This window comes from Mauremys mutica, unplaced genomic scaffold (genome assembly GCF_020497125.1).
Source record: "Mauremys mutica isolate MM-2020 ecotype Southern unplaced genomic scaffold, ASM2049712v1 Super-Scaffold_277, whole genome shotgun sequence".
Lineage (NCBI taxonomy): Eukaryota > Metazoa > Chordata > Testudines > Geoemydidae > Mauremys > Mauremys mutica.
Genome location: NW_025423355.1, coordinates 205460 through 221581, shown reverse-complemented (window position 1 = coordinate 221581; position 16122 = coordinate 205460). Strand labels below are relative to the sequence as shown.

General features: G+C 66.2%; 2 protein-coding genes across 4 annotated transcripts in view; one reads left to right on the top strand and one right to left on the bottom strand.

Moving 5' to 3' along the window:
* Window positions 1-3474: 3474 nt before the first annotated feature.
* SLC35G6 (solute carrier family 35 member G6) lies at window positions 3475-4415 on the bottom strand. Its single transcript, XM_045001517.1, has one exon. The coding sequence runs from the start codon at window positions 4389-4391 to the stop codon at window positions 3483-3485; it is 909 nt and encodes a 302-aa protein (XP_044857452.1). The 5' UTR covers window positions 4392-4415; the 3' UTR covers window positions 3475-3482.
* A 4742-nt stretch (window positions 4416-9157) lies between these two features.
* ZBTB4 (zinc finger and BTB domain containing 4) overlaps window positions 9158-16122 on the top strand; it is a 31101-nt gene continuing 24136 nt past the window's right edge. For 2 of the 3 annotated variants that reach the window (XM_045001493.1, XM_045001496.1), the window contains exon 1: window positions 14796-14920. The gene's annotated coding sequence lies outside the window, so the exon portion shown is untranslated. Of the gene's footprint in view, window positions 9226-14795; window positions 14921-16122 lie in introns of those variants that run through there. The other variant, XM_045001494.1, reaches the window with a different exon arrangement.

Genomic DNA, 16122 nt, shown 5'->3' with positions numbered 1-16122 from the left:
GGGGGCGCTGCCCGGTCAGGGGCCGGGGGGGGGATCCGGGGAGGGGGGGCGCAGCCCGGGCAGACGCCGGGGGGGGGGATCCGGGGAGGGGGGGGCGCTGCCCGGTCAGAGGCCGGGGGGGGGGATCCGGGGAGGGGGGGGCGCTGCCCGGTCAGAGGCCGGGGGGGGGGATCCGGGGAGGGGGGGGTGCTGCCCGGTCAGAGGCCGGGGGGGGGATCCGGGGAGGGGGGGCGCTGCCCGGTTAAGGGCCGGGGGGGGATCCGGGGGGGGGGGGCGCTGCCCGGTTAAGGGCCGGGGGGGGATCCGGGGGGGGTGCTGCCCGGTTAGGGGCCCGGGGGGATTCGGGGAGGGGGCGCTGCCCGGTCAGGGGCCGGGGGGGGGATCCGGGGAGGGGGGGCGCTGCCCGGTTAAGGGCCGGGGGGGGTGCTGCCCGGTTAGGGGCCGGGGGGGATTCGGGGAGGGGGCGCTGCCCGGTTAGGGGCCGGGGGGGATTCGGGGAGGGGGGGCGCTGCAGGGTTAGGGGCAGGCAGGGGGGGACCCGGGGAAGGGGGGCGCTGCCCGGTTAAGGGCCGGGGGGGGATCCGGGGGGGGCGTTGTCCGGTTAGGGGCTGGGGGGGATTCAGGGAGGGGGGGCGCTGCAGGGTTAGGGGCAGGCAGGGGGGGACCCGGGGAAGGGGGGTGCTGCCCAGTTAGGGGCCGGGGGGGATTCGGGGAGGGGGGGCGCTGCAGGGTTAGGGGTGAGCGGGGGGGGATCCGGTGGGGGGGCAGTGCCCGGTAAGGGTCAGGGGGGATCCAGGGGAGGGGGGCGCTCCGCGGTTAGGGGCCGGGGGGGGATCGGGGGGGCAGTGCCCGGTTAGGGGCCGGGAGGGATCCGGGGGAGGGGGGGCGCTCCCCGGTTAGGGGCCGGGGGGGATCCAGGCTCCGGTGTCTCGGGCCTGACGTGGGTTCCGCCCCCCCCACCACCGAAATGCCAGGAATCCGCCCGCCCCCCGGGACGCAGGCAGGTGCCTGGCGGGGTCGTTTCCCCTCCAGGCCAAGGCTGCGCTCTCCCCTCTGCACCGCTCTGCCCCCAGGGGTGTGAAAATCCCCCCCCCTCCCCGGACACGGTTACAGCCACCGACCCCCCCTCCCCCGAGGGGGAGATGGGGCGGGGGCTCGGCGTCCCTGTGCTGGCCTCGCTGGCTGCCGCGCAGATCTGGGTCGCCTTGACCCCGAACCCAGGTCCCCTCGCCGGGGGAAACTGAGGCACGCCGGGGCCTCCGCGAAATGGGAGAGAAAATCCCCCCCCCCCCAGCACGCGGAATTGGGCCCGGTCACGGGGGCCGCCCAGCGAGCGGGGTGGGGGGCACGGGGGCAAAGGGGCAGGGGCCAGAGGGGTCCCTCGCCCCCCAAGGGGGAGGGTCCGATTCAGGCCCCCCAAATAAGAGCCCACCCCCTGGAGGGTCCGGTTCAGAGCAGGGCTGGGACTGCAGCTCCGGCCGCTGGCCGCTAGATGGCACCAGCGCCGTGTGGAAACCCAGCACTGATGGGGCCCATAACCCCTGTGCCCCACTCCCCGCCCCCCGAGCCAGCCAGTCCCTGCCCCGGGGCCGGGGGGGAGCCGGCGCCCCCTAGAGGGGACAGGCCCCTCCCCCATTCCCGCCCCCCTGAGCCAGCCAGTCCCCACGCTGGAGTGGGTCACGCTGAAGGTCTCCTAATTACCTCCCCCCCCGAAAAAACCTGGGGTAACGAAGGACTGGAACAGACGTGTCCTGATGAGCAGATATTAAATAAAGCCGCAATCACCCACCCTCCCTTGTCCGCCTGGTCTTTGTGTCCCCCCCGCTCTGACCCACCAGCCCCCACTCTCCTCCCAGAGCCGGGGAGAGAACCCAGGCATCCGGGCTCCCAGCCCCCCCTGCTCTAACCCACCAACCCCCACTCCCCTCCCAGAGCCGGGGAGAGAACCCAGGAGTCCTGGCTCCCAGCCCCCCCCCTGCTGTAACCCACCAGCCCCCACTCCACTCCCAGAGCCGGGGAGAGAACCCAGGTGTCCTGGCTCCGACCCCCACCCTGATCTAACCACCAGACCCCCCTCCCAGAGCTGAGGAGAGAACCCAGGAGTCCTGACATGTTCCCCATCCCGCCCCAAATGAGAAGCGTTTATGATGAGCACGGCAGGAGCATTGCCCAGACCCCCCCCCTCCCCGACCCCCCCAGGATCGAGGCCATTCAGGGAGTCGGCCTGCTACGCCCACTGGGCAGCTCTGCCGCCAGGCATCAATTTCTGCCCTCAACCAACTGCAGCTGCTCCGAGTGGGGCTTGACTCTGGGTGACCCCCATTTCCCCCCCCCCGGTCTCCCCACTCCTCCCCCCCAATGCCCCGGAGTCCACACGGGCATCCCCTGCTCCCGTTCAGCCCGGTCCCACTTTAACCCTCATGCTTCAGGGCTGTCGCGGCCAAGGGTCAGGAAGGGACCTAAGGGGCGGGATGGTTCTCGGCCCCACTTCACGCGGGGCCCTTTAGGGTGGCGGAGACGGCGCCGCCCGCCCAGCGAGGGCACCGTGCCCCCGGGGGACACGGGGGTCGATCTGCCCCACAGGCCCATCCTCAGACGTACACGTTTTATTTCTGACGCTCGGCTCCGGCCCCGGGGCGCCCGCACGGCCTGTCGGGGAAGAGCTCTGGGAAGCCCAAGTCTGGCACGTCCAGGGGGCCCCGGGGTGGGGCGGGGCCGGTCCCGTCCCTCCACGCGGCACGGGAAGGGTCTGTACCGGGCGGGCGTGTCCACGCCAGGAGGTGGGTGCTGGGCACCGGTGCCCTGTGGGATCAGGCCTCGTTTCAGCATCGGAGGGTATATGGGGGTCTCCAGCTGTGTCCATGGGGTAGAGGGCCCCAGCCCGGCCTGGTACATGGGGGTCTCCGGGTGTGTCCATGGGGCACAGGGCCCCAGCTCGGCCTGGTACCTGGGGGTCTCCGGGTGTGTCCATGGAGCGGAGGGCCCCAGCCCGGCCTGGTATCTGGGTGTGTCCATGGGGCGGAGTGTCCCAGCCCGGCCTGGTACATGGGGGTCTCCGGCTGTGTCCAAGGGGCGGAGGGTCCCAGCTCGGCCTGGTACATGGGGGTCTCCGGCTGTGTCCATGGGGCGGAGAGTCCCAGCCTGGCCTGATACCTGGGGGTCTCCGGCTGTGTCCATGGGGCGGAGAGTCCCAGCCTAGCCTGATACCTGGGGGTCTCCGGCTGTGTCAGTGGGGTGGAGGGTCCCAGCTCGGCCTGGTACCTGGGGGTCTCCGGCTGTGTCCAAGGGGTGGAGGGTCCCAGCCCGGCCTGGTACCTGGGGGTCTCCGGCTGTGTCTATGGGGCGGAGGGTCCCAGCTTGGCCTGGTACCTGGGGGTCTCCGGGTGCGTCCATGGGGCAGAGGGCCCCAGCCCGGCCTGGTACCTGGGGGTCTCCGGGTGTGTCCATGGGGCACAGGCCCCCAGCCCAGCCTGCCCCCCCCCTCACCCCTCCTCCTCCTCGTCCGGCGGGTGGCAGCTGACGTTCTGGGCGGCGATGATGGAGATGCTCCCCAGGATGACGCCGGCCCCCATGACGTCGAAGGGGGTCACGGCCTCCCGCAGCACGTAGTACTGCACGGCCAGCGTCACCACCACCTCGGAGTGCAGCACCGCGCACACCAGGGCCGGGTGGGCCAGCGTCACGGCGTGGCTGGCGCACAGGAAGGAGGCCAGGGCCAGCACCCCCACGGCCACCGTGCAGCTCCAGGTGAGCGGCTCGGCCGGCAGCACCGGCTCCTGCAGCAGGAACATGGCCGGGGCGCACACCAGCCCCCCCAGCGCCCCGAAGGCGAACGCCGCCGTGGGCAGCTTGGCCGGGAAATCCAAGGCCCGGAAAATGGCCAAGGCCAGGGCCAAGGCCACGCCGCCCAGGCAGGCCAGGGCGTAGCCGAAGGCGTCGGCCAGGCGGGTGCTGGGGTCCAGGCTGAGCAGATCCGGCACCACCATGATGAGCAGCCCCAGGGTGCTGCCGAGGAGGCCGAACCAGTCGTAGCCGCTCAGCCGGCGGCTCTCCAGGCAGAGCCCCAGCAGCGCCGCGCCCAGGGTGGAGCAGCCCTTGCGGACGGTGGCGGCGTTGGCGCTGGGCACGGCCACGAAGGAGCTGTAGGCGCAGGCCACGGAGAGGACGTTGGCGGCGGCGTGGAGGAGGAGGCGGCGCCGGGCCGGGCCGGGGCCGAGCAGCGGGGCCCCGCGGCAGCGGAGGCGGCAGGCGAAGGGCAGGTGGAGGAGGCAGCGGAGCAGCAGGATCTCCAGCGAGGGGATGGCCGAGGCCTCGTGGGCCATGCGGGCGAAGGGGGCCACGAAGCCGGCCGGCAGCCCGCCCCCCAGCAGGGCCACCAGCAGCCCCTTCATGCTGGCCGAGAGGCGGTACCGGCGCCAGGGGGGGCCCGCGGGGGAGCCGGGGCGGGGCGAGTGCGGCGGCGGGGGGGCGCTGGGGGGCCGCATGGCCGGCGGGGGGCGGGGCGCGCGCCGCAGCCTGGGGGAGAGAGGAGGGGAGGGGGAGTGAACGGGGCGTCGGCCCGACGTGCCCCCCCATGAGCATCTATCCCCGTCCACCCCCCGTCTGTCTGTCCAGCCCCATCTACCCCCCGTCTGTCTGTCTGTCCAGCCCCATCTACCCCCCGTCTGTCTGTCTGTCCAGCCCCATCTACCCCCATCCACCCCCCCCGTCTGTCTGTCTGTCCATCCCCATCCACCCCAGTCCACCCCCATCTGTCTGTCTGTCCAGCCCCGTCTACCCCCATCTACCCCCCCGTCTGTCTGTCTGTCCATCCCCATCCACCCCCGTCCACCCCCGTCTGTCTGTCTGTCCAGCCCCGTCCACCCCCCGTCTGTCTGTCTGTCCAGCCCCATCTACCCCCATCCACCCCCCGTCTGTCTGTCTGTCCAGCCCCGTCTACCCCCATCCACCCCCCGTCTGTCTGTCTGTCCAGCCCCGTCGAACCCCGTCCACCCCCCGTCTGTCTGTCTGTCCAGCCCCGTCTACCCCCTTCCACCCCCCGTCTGTCTGTCTGTCCAGCCCCATCTACCCCCATCCACCCCCATCCACCCCCCCGTCTGTCTGTCCAGTCCAGCCCCATCTACCCCCATCCACCCCCCTCCACCCCCCCGTCTGTCTGTCTGTCCAGCCCCATCTACCCCCCGTCTGTCTGTCTGTCCAGCCCCGTCTACCCCCATCCACCCCCCCGTCTGTCTGTCTGTCCAGCCCGTCTACCCCACGTTCTGTCTGTCTGTCAAGCCCCATCTCCCCCCGTCTGTCTGTCTGTCCATCCCCGTCTACCCCCATCCACCCCCCGTCTGTCTGTCCAGCCCCGTCTACCCCCATCTACCCCCCCGTCTGTCTGTCTGTCCAGCCCCGTCTACCCCCATCCACCCCCCCGTCTGTCTGTCTGTCCAGCCCCATCGACCCCCATCTACCCCCCCGTCTGTCCAGCCCCATCCACCCCCCGTCTGTCTGTCTGTCCAGCCCCATCTACTCCCATCTACCCCCCCGTCTGTCTGTCTGTCCATCCCCATCCACCCCCATCCACCCCCGTCTGTCTGTCTGTCCAGCCCCATCCACCCCCATCTACCCCCCCGTCTGTCTGTCCATCCCCATCCACCCCCGTCTGTCTGTCTGTCCAGCCCCGTCTACCCCCATCCACCCCCCCGTCTGTCTGTCTGTCCAGCCCCGTCTACCCCAACGACCCCCCCGTCTGTCTGTCTGTCCAGCCCCATCCACCCCCGTCCACCCGCCCGTCTGTCTGTCTGTCCATCCCCGTCTACCCCCACCCACCCCCCGTCTGTCTGTCTGTCTACCCCCATCCACCCCCCGTCTGTCTGTCTGTCCAGCCCCGTCTACCCCCATCTACCCCCCCGTCTGTCTGTCTGTCCAGCCCCATCCACCCCCATCCACTCCCCGTCTGTCTGTCCATCCCCATCTACCCCCATCCACCCCCCGTCTGTCTGTCTGTCCAGCCCCGTCTACCCCCATCCACCCCCCGTCTGTCTGTCTGTCCATCCCCGTCTACCCCCATCCACCCCCCGTCTGTCTGTCTGTCTGTCCAGCCCCATCCACCCCCATCCACCCCCCGTCTGTCTGTCTGTCCAGCCCCGTCTACCCCCATCCACCCCCCGTCTGTCTGTCTGTCTGTCCAGCCCCGTCTACCCCCATCCACCCCCCCGTCTGTCTGTCTGTCCAGCCCCATCCACTCCCCGTCTGTCTGTCTGTCCAGCCCCGTCCACCCCATCTGTCTGTCTGTCCAGCCCCATCCACCCCCGTCCACCCCCGTCTGTCTGGCTGTCCAGCCCCATCCACCCCCGTCCACCCCCGTCTGTCTGGCTGTCCAGCCCCATCCACTCCCCGTCTGTCTGTCTGTCCATCCCCATCTACCCCCATCCACCCCCCGTCTGTCTGTCTGTCCATCCCCGTCTACCCCCACCCAACCCCCCGTCTGTCTGTCTGTCCATCCCCGTCTACCCCCACCCAACCCCCCGTCTGTCTGTCTGTCCAGCCCCGTCTACCCCCATCCACCCCCCCATCTGTCTGTCTGTCCAGCCCCATCCACTCCCCGTCTGTCTGTCTGTCCAGCCCCATCCACCCCCGTCCACCCCCGTCTGTCTGTCTGTCCATCCCCATCTACCCCCATCCACCCCCATCTGTCTGTCTGTCCAGCCCCATCCACTCCCCTTCTGTCTGTCTGTCCATCCCCATCTACCCCCATCCACCCCCCGTCTGTCTGTCTGTCCAGCCCCGTCTACCCCCATCTACCCCCCCGTCTGTCTGTCTGTCCATCCCCATCCACCCCCATCCACTCCCCGTCTGTCTGTCCAGCCCCATCCACCCCCGTCCACCCCCGTCTGTCTGTCCATCCCCATCTACCCCCATCCACCCCCCGTCTGTCTGTCTGTCCAGCCCCGTCTACCCCATCCACCCCCCGTCTGTCTGTCCAGCCCCATCTACCCCCATCCACCCCCCGTCTGTCTGTCTGTCCAGCCCCATCTACCCCCATCCACCCCCCGTCTGTCTGTCTGTCCAGCCCCGTCTACCCCCATCCACCCCCCGTCTGTCTGTCTGTCCAGCCCCGTCTACCCCCATCCACCCCCCGTCTGTCTGTCTGTCCAGCCCCATCCACCCCCATCCACCCCCCGTCTGTCTGTCTGTCCAGCCCCGTCTACCCCCATCTACCCCCCCGTCTGTCTGTCTGTCCAGCCCCATCCACCCCCATCCACCCCCCGTCTGTCTGTCTGTCCAGCCCCGTCTACCCCCATCCACCCCCCGTCTGTCTGTCTGTCTGTCCAGCCCCGTCTACCCCCATCCACCCCCCCGTCTGTCTGTCTGTCCAGCCCCATCCACTCCCCGTCTGTCTGTCTGTCCAGCCCCGTCCACCCCGTCTGTCTGTCTGTCCAGCCCCATCCACCCCCGTCCACCCCCGTCTGTCTGTCTGTCCAGCCCCATCCACCCCCGTCCACCCCCGTCTGTCTGTCTGTCCAGCCCCATCCACTCCCCGTCTGTCTGTCTGTCCAGCCCCATCTACCCCCATCCACCCCCCGTCTGTCTGTCTGTCCATCCCCGTCTACCCCCATCCCCACACCGTCTGTCTGTCTGTCCAGCCCCGTCTACCCCCATCCACCCCCCCATCTGTCTGTCTGTCCAACCCCATCTACCCCCATCCACCCCCCCGTCTGTCTGTCTGTCCATCCCCGTCTACCCCCATCCACCCCCCGTCTGTCTGTCCAGCCCCGTCTACCCCCATCTACCCCCCGTCTGTCTGTCTGTCCATCCCCATCCACCCCCGTCCACCCCCGTCTGTCTGTCTGTCCAGCCCCATCCACTCCCCGTCTGTCTGTCTGTCCAGCCCCATCCACCCCCGTCCACCCCCGTCTGTCTGTCTGTCCATCCCCATCTACCCCCATCCACCCCCGTCTGTCTGTCTGTCCAGCCCCATCCACTCCCCTTCTGTCTGTCTGTCCATCCCCATCTACCCCCATCCACCCCCGTCTGTCTGTCTGTCCAGCCCCGTCTACCCCCATCCACCCCCCCGTCTGTCTGTATGTCCATCCCCGTCTACCCCCATCCACTCCCCGTCTGTCTGTCTGTCCAGCCCCGTCTACCCCCATCCACCCCCCGTCTGTCTGTCTGTCCATCCCCATCTACCCCATCCACCCCCCGTCTGTCTGTCCAGCCCCATCTACCCCCATCCAACCCCTGTCTGTCTGTCTGTCCAGCCCCATCTACCCCCATCCACCCCCCGTCTGTCTGTCTGTCCAGCCCCGTCTACCCCCATCCACCCCCCGTCTGTCTGTCTGTCCAGCCCCGTCTACCCCCATCCACCCGCCCGTCTGTCTGTCTGTCCAGCCCCATCTACCCCCATCCACCCCCCGCCTCTCTGTCCAGCCCCATCCACAACCCGTCTGTCTGTCTGTCCATCCCCATCTACCCGCCCGTCTGTCTGTCTGTCCAGCCCCATCGACCCCCATCCACCCCCCGTCTGTCTGTCTGTCCTGCCCCATCCACCCCCATCAACCTGCCACTGTCTGTCTGTCTGTCCAGCCCTGTCTACCCCCATCCACCCGCCCGTCTGTCTGTCTGTCCAGCCCCATCGACCCCCATCCACCCCCCGTCTGTCTGTCCAGCCCCATCTACCCCCATCCACCCCCCGTCTCTCTGTGCAGCCCCATCTACCCCATCTGTCTGTCTCTCCAGCCCCGTCCACCCCCCGTCTGTCTGTCTGTCCATCCCCATCTGCCCCATCCACTCCCCGTCTGTCTGTCCAGCCCCGTCCACCCCCATCCACCCACCCCATTTCCGTCTGTCCGTCCAGCCGCCCGCGCCACCCGTCCGGTCCCGTCCGCGGCCCCGCCTCCGTCTGCCCGCCCGGCCCCCCGCGCCGCCCGTCCGGTCCCGTCCGCGGCCCCGCCTCCGTCTGCCCGCCCGGCCGCCCGCGCCTCCCGTCCGGTCCCGTCCGCGGCCCTCACCTTTGGCCTCGGTCTGGGGTCGGGGTGGGGCCTGACTCGTGTGCGAATCCCCCACGGGCAGGACTCAGGCAGGTCAGCTCCCCGGGGAATTGTGATGTCACCCACACGGCTCTATGACATCACCGCCATCGTAGATGATGTCAGCACCGCCCCCCCCTCCGCCCCCCCCGGCTGGGCTCATTGCTGTGGGGGTTGGGATTTGGAGGCACTGACTGGGCCATGACAGGAGGTAGGCGGGGTGTGTGTGTGTACACACGTGCAACCTGGTGTGTGTGTGTGTGTGTGTGAGAGAGATGTGGGCCAGTGTGTTGTGAGTGTGCAATCTGGGCCTGTGGGAGATCCAGGGGGTGTCTCTAGGGGGTGTCGAGGCCTCTAGTGTTGCTGGGTGATTTGGGTCTGCGTGTACGTGTGAGATGTGTGTGTGTGTGCGTGTGCACACGCATTTGAGAGACACATCCAGGCCGCTGGGCACGTGTGTGTGTGCACATGCGTGTGAGAGATGGAGCCAGGTGTGTGTGTGTGTGCGCACATGCGTGTGAGATACTGATCCAGGCCTCTGGGTGCGTGCGACAGAGATTCGGGGGAGTGCGTGTGTGTGAGAGAGACAGACAGAGAGCAAGTGTCGTATATATGATGGACTTGGTGGGTGTGATTTAGCTGTGGGTGTGTGTATGTGAGAGAGAGAGATCTAGGCCTCTGTGTGTGTGTGATCTAGGCCCGTGTGTGTGTGTGTGTGTGTGTGTGTGTGTGTGTGTGATCTAGGCCTGTGTCTTTGTCTAGACTTTTGTGTTTCCAATACCTTGCCCTCTGTCTGTGCAGGGGTGAGCTATTTAGGGTTGTGTGTGAGAAAGAAAGATAAGCACGTGTGGGTGTGAGATCTAGTGTGTATGTGTGTGTGTATCTGATATCTAGGCCTTTGTGTGTCTGTGAGTGAGATATCTAGGCCTGTGTGTGTGTGTGTGTGTGATCTAGGCCTCTGTGTTTGTCTAGGCCCTTGTGTTTCTGATATGCCATATTTAGGCCTGTGTGTGAGAAAAAATTGAGGGGTGTGTGTGTGTGTGTGTGTGTGTGTGTGAGAGAGAGAGAGAGACACACACACACACACAGAGTTCTAGGCCTCTGTGTGATCTAGGCCTTTCTGTGCCTCTGTGTGTGTGTATTTGATATCTAGGCCTTTGTGTGTCTGTGAGTGAGATATCTAGGCGTGTGTGTGTGTGTGTGTGTGTGTGTGTGAGAGAGAGAGAGAGCGAGCTAGGCCTCTGTGTTTGTCTAGGCCCTTGTGTTTCTGATATCTAGGCCTCTGTGTTGTGTGATGCCATATTTAGGCCTGTGTGTGAGAGAGAGACACACACAGAGAGTTCTAGGCCTGCGTGTGTGTGTGTGATTTGTGCCTGTATGTGGAGGGAGATCTGGGGGAGGGGGGGTATGAGAGAGAGAGAGAGAGATGTTCCCTGCTGGAGAGGGGGTGTGTGTGTGTGAGAGAGAGAGAGATCTCTGTGTGTAGGATTTAGGCTGTGTGTGTGTGTGAGCTGGGCTTGTACCTTTGTGTGTGTCTGATATCGAGGCCTGTGTGTGTGTGAGATTGGCGTGGGGGGGGTGTTGTATGTGTGATCTAGGCCTGTGCATGTGAGACAGAAGAAGGCCTCTGTGTGAGATCTAGCCCCCTTCGGAAGTGTGTGTGTGTGTGTTTAGCTCACATACATACCAACACACACAAGGAGGCCTCTGTGTGTGTGTGTGTGATCCAGGCTGCTGTGTGCACACATGGGATCCAGGCTGGTGTGTGTGTGTGTAATCCAGGGCCATGTGTGTCGGTGTGCACACACACACACACGCAATCCAGGCCTCTGTGTGTGTGTGTGTACACCCAAGTGATCCAGGCCTCTCTGTGTGTGTATGTGTGTGATCCAGGAGTCTGTGTGAGTGTGTGTGCACGACATAGGCCCATCTGTGTGTGTCTGTGTGTATGTTGGGGTGTGTGTCTGCTTGTGTGTGCACGTGACGCAGGCCTGCAAGTGTGTCAGTGTGAGTGTGCACCAGGCGCTGGGCTGGTCTCTGGGTATGTGTCTATGTCTCTGGGTGATGCAGGCCTGTGTGTGTGTGTGAGTGTGTCTGTGTGAGATGCAGGCTCGTGTCTGTGTGTTTCAGGGTGTGTGTGCGTGACACAGGTTTGTGTATGTGTGTGTCTTTGTGTGTGTGTGTGTATTAATCTGTGGCTCTGTGTGATGCAGGTCAGTGTCTGTGTGTGTCTGTGTGGTGTGATGCAGGGCTGTGTCTGTGTGTGTCTGCCTGACAGGCCGGTGGGTGTGTGTGATGCAGGCCAGTGTGTGTCTGTATGTGTTTGTGTATGTGTGTGTGTTTCTGACTGGCTTGTGTGTGTCTCTGGGTGTGTGATGCAGGCCAGGGTGTCTGTGTGTTTGGGTATGAGCACGGGGAGGCCGGTGTGTGTCTATGTGTGTGTGTGTGTGTGTGTGTGTGTCTGACAGGATGGTGTGTGTGTCTGGGTGTGTGACGCAGGCCGAGGTGTGTCTATGCATGTGTGTGTATATCTGACTCTAACAGGCTGTTGTGTGTGTATGTGTGTGTGTGACACAGGCCGGCGTGTGTCTATATGTGTGTGTGTGTGTCTGACAGGCTGGTGTTTGTGTGTGTGTCTGGGTATGTGACACAGGCTGTTGTGTATCTGTTTGTGTGTGTGTGTTTGACAGGCCATTGTGTGTGTGTGTGTCTGGGTGTGTGATGCAGGCTGGTGCGTGTGTGTGAGTGTGATGCAAGCCGGTGTGTGTGTGTGTTGGTGTGTGTATGTGTGACACAGGCCAGTGTGTGTGTGTGTATCGGTGTGTGTGTGTCAGGTTGTAGGTGTGTGTGACGCAGGCCGGTGTGTGTGTGTGTCTGTGATGTAGGCCGGTGTGTGTGTGTGTGTCAGGATGTGCGTGTGTGATGCAGGCCGGTCTGTGTGTGTCGGTGTGTGTGTGACCAGGTTGGTGTGTGTGTCAGGTTGTGTGTGTGTGACGCAGGCCGGTGTGTGTGTGTCGGTGTGTGTTTGTGTCGGTGTGTGTGTGTGATGCAGGCCGGTGTGTGTGTCTGTGTCGGTGTGTGTGTGTTGGGGTGTGTGTGTCGGGGTGTGTGTGACACAGGCCGGTGTGTGTGTATGTGTGTGTCAGTTTGTGTGTGTCGCAGGCCATAGGGTGTGTGTCGGGGTGTATGTTGGGGTGTGTGTGAGACGCGGGGGGTGTTGGTGTGTGTGTGTGTGTTGGTGTGTGTGTGTCGGGGTGTGTGTGTGTGTCAGGGTGGGTGTGATGCAGGCCAGTGTGTGTGTCGGGGGGGAGTGTGTGTGACGCAGGTCGGAGTGTGTGTGTTGGGGTCTCTGTGTATGTGTGTGTCGGGGTGTGTGTGTGTGTGTGTGTTTGTGACGCAGGCCGGAGTGTGTGTGTTGGGGTGTGTGTGTGTGTGTGTCGGGGTGTGTGTGTGTGTGTGTGATGCAGGCCGGTGTGTGTGTATATGTCGGGTTGTGTCGGGGTGTGTGTGTCTGTGTGACGCAGGCTGGTGTGTGTGTGTGTGTGTCGGGTTGTGTCTCGGGGTGTGTGTGTCTGTGTGACGCAGGCCGGTGTGTGTGTGTGTGTGTGTCGGGTTGTGTCTCGGGATGTATGTGTCTGTGTGACGCAGGCCGGTGAGTGTGTGTATATGTCGGGTTGTGTCTCGGGGTGTGTGTGTCTGTGTGTCTGTGTGACGCAGGCTGGTGTGTGTGTCGGGTTGTGTCTTGGGGTGTGTGTGTCTGTGTGACGCAGGCCGGTGTGTGTGTCGGGTTGTGTCTCGGGGTGTGTGTGTCTGTGTGACGCAGGCCGGTGTGTGTGTGTGTCGGGTTGTGTCTCGGGGTGTGTGTGGGGGTGTGTGACGCAGGCCGGTGTGTGTGTGTGTCGGGTTGTGTGTGTGTGTCTGTGTGACGCAGGCCGGTGTGTGTGTGTGTCGGGTTGTGTGTGTGTGTCTGTGTGACGCAGGCCGGTGTGTGTGTGTGTCGGGTTGTGTGTCGGGGTGTGTGTGTGTCTGTGTGACGCAGGCCGGTGTGTGTGTGTGTCGGGTTGTGTGTCGGGGTGTGTGTGTCTGTGTGTCTGTGTGACGCAGGCCGGTGTGTGTGTGTCGGAGTGTGTGTGTGTGTATGACGCAGGCCGGTGTGTGTGTGTGTCGGGTTGTGTCTCGGGGTGTGTGTGTCTGTGTGACGCAGGCCGGTGTGTGTGTGTGTCGGGTTGTGTCTTGGGGGTGTGTGTGGGTGTGTGTGTGACGCAGGCCGGTGTGTGTGTGTGTGGGGGTGTGTGTGTGTCTGTGTGACGCAGGCCGGTGTGTGTGTGTGTGTCGGGTTGTGTGTGTGTGTGTCTGTGTGACGCAGGCCGGTGTGTGTGTGTGTCGGGTTGTGTGTGTGTGTGTCTGTGTGACGCAGGCCGGTGTGTGTGTGTGTCTGTGTGACGCAGGCCGGTGTGTGTGTGTGTGTGTCGGGTTGTGTGTTGGGGTGTGTGTGTGTCTGTGTGACGCAGGCCGGTGTGTGTGTGTGTCTGTGTGACGCAGGCCGGTGTGTGTGTGTGTCGGGTTGTGTGTCGGGGTGTGTGTGTCTGTGTGTCTGTGTGATGCAGGCCGGTGTGTGTGTGTGTCGGAGTGTGTGTGTGTATGACGCAGGCCGGTGTGTGTGTGTGTCGGGTTGTGTCTCGGTGTGTGTGTGTGTCTGTGTGACGCAGGCCGCTGTGTGTGTGTGTCGGGTTGTGTGTCGGAGTGTGTGTGTGTGTGACGCAGGCCGGTGTGTGTGTGTGTCGGGTTGTGTCTCGGGGTGTGTGTGTGTCTGTGTGACGCAGGCCGGTGTGTGTGTGTGTCGGAGTGTGTGTGTCTGTGTGACGCAGGCCGGTGTGTGTGTGTCGGAGTGTGTGTGTCTGTGTGACGCAGGCCGGTGTGTGTGTGTGTCGGGTTGTGTGTCGGGGTGTGTGTGTGTCTGTGTGACGCAGGCCGGTGTGTGTGTGTGTCGGGTTGTGTGTCGGGGTGTGTGTGTGTCTGTGTGACGCAGGCCGGTGTGTGTGTGTGTCGGGTTGTGTCTCGGGGTGTGTGTGTGTCTGTGTGACGCAGGCCGGTGTGTGTGTGTGTCGGGTTGTGTCTCGGGGTGTGTGTGTGTCTGTGTGACGCAGGCCGGTGTGTGTGTGTGTCGGGTTGTGTCTCGGGGTGTGTGTGTGTCTGTGTGACGCAGGCCGGTGTGTGTGTGTGTCGGAGTGTGTGTGTGTGTGGGGTTGTGTCTCGGGGTGTGTGTGTGTCTGTGTGACGCAGACCGATGTGTGTGTGTGTGTGTCGGGTTGTGTGTCGGGATGTGTGTGTGTGTGTGTGTGTGACGCAGGCCGGTGTGTGTGTGTGTCGGGTTGTGTGTCGGGGTGTGTGTGTGTGTGTGTGACGCACGCCGGTGTGTGTGTGTGTCGGGTTGTGTGTCGGGGTGTGTGTGTGTCTGTGTGACGCAGGCCGGTGTGTGTGTGTGTCGGGTTGTGTGTCGGGGTGTGTGTGTGTCTGTGTGACGCAGGCCGGTGTGTGTGTGTGTCGGGTTGTGTCTCGGGGTGTGTGTGTGTGTCGGGTTGTGTGTCGGAGTGTGTGTGTGTGTCGGGTTGTGTGTCGGAGTGTGTGTGTGTCTGTGTGACGCAGGCCGGTGTGTGTGTGTGTCGGGTTGTGTCTCGGGGTGTGTGTGTGTGTCGGGTTGTGTGTCGGAGTGTGTGTGTGTCTGTGTGACGCAGGCCGGTGTGTGTGTGTGTCGGGTTGTGTCTCGGGGTGTGTGACGCAGGCCGGGCTCGGGGCGGGGCCGGGCCGGAGCGGAGCCTTCACACGCCAGCGCCGCGGCTGCCGCTGGGCGGGACGGGCCGGGGCGGCGCCTCCATCTTGGGCTGCAGCGGCCGCGGGGAGCCCAGGTACCGACCGGCCCCCCCGCGCCCCCCCGGGACCCCCCCCGCGGCGCGGGACCCCCCGGAGCCCCCGGGAGCCCCCCTCGGGCCCCCCCGCGCCCCTGTTCCCCCGCGCCGCGGGCCCCCCCGGGAGCCCCCCTCGGGCCCCCCAGCGCCCCTCTCCCCCCGCGCCGCGGCCCCCCTCGGACCCCCCCGAGACCCCCCTCGGACCCCCCCGCGGCGCGGGCCCCCCTCGGACCCCCCCTCGGACCCCCCCGCGCCTCTCGCCCCCCCGGAATCCCCCTAGCGCTCCAAGAGCCCCCCCAGGACCCCTCTGCACATGCCACTCCCCCTGCGGGCCCCCCGTGACCCCCCCGCTCCTGTCCCGTCCCCCCGGACCCCCCTCGGACCCCCCCCGTGTCCCCCCTGTGCCCCCCGCTCCGGTCACCCCCCGGGAGCCCCCCTCGGACCCCCCCGGGAACCCCCCGCGCCGCGGGACCCCCCTCGTGCCTCTTCGCCACCCCCGGAATCCCCCCAGCGCTCCAAGAGCCCCCCCCCGGACCCCCCTGCACATGCCACTCCCCCCTGCGGCCCCCCCCGTGCCCCCTGCTCCTGTCACCCCCCGGGGCCCCCCCGCGCCTGCCGCCCCCCTCGCACACCCTGCTCCCCCCCAGTGTCACCCCCGTGCCCCCCGCTCCTGTCACCCCCCGGGGCCCCCCTGCGCCTGCCGCCTCCCTCGCACACCCTGCTCCCCCCCAGTGTCCCCCCCGTGCCCCCCGCTCCTGTCACCCCCCGGCGCCCCCCCGCGCCTGCCGCCCCCCTCGCACACCCTGCTCCCCCCCAGTGTCCCCCCCGTGCCCCCCGCTCCTGTCACCCCCCGGGGCCCCCCCCGTGCCTGCCGCCCCCCTCGCACACCCTGCTCCCCCCCGTGTACCCCCCGTTCCCCCCTGCTCCTGTCACCCCCCGGGGCCCCCCCCGTGCCTGCCGCCCACCTTGCACACCCTGCTCCCCCCCAGTGTCCCCCCCGTGCCCCCCGCTCCTGTCACCCCCCGGGGCCCCCCCCGTGCCTGCCGCCCCCCTCGCACACCCTGCTCCCCCCCGTGTCCCCCTCCTGTCACCCCCCAGCACCTGCCGCCCCCCTCGCACACCCCGCTCCCCCCAGGTTCCCCCCTGTGCCCCCCTGCTCCTGTCACCTCCCGGGGCCCCCTCCCATCTGTTCCTGTAACCCC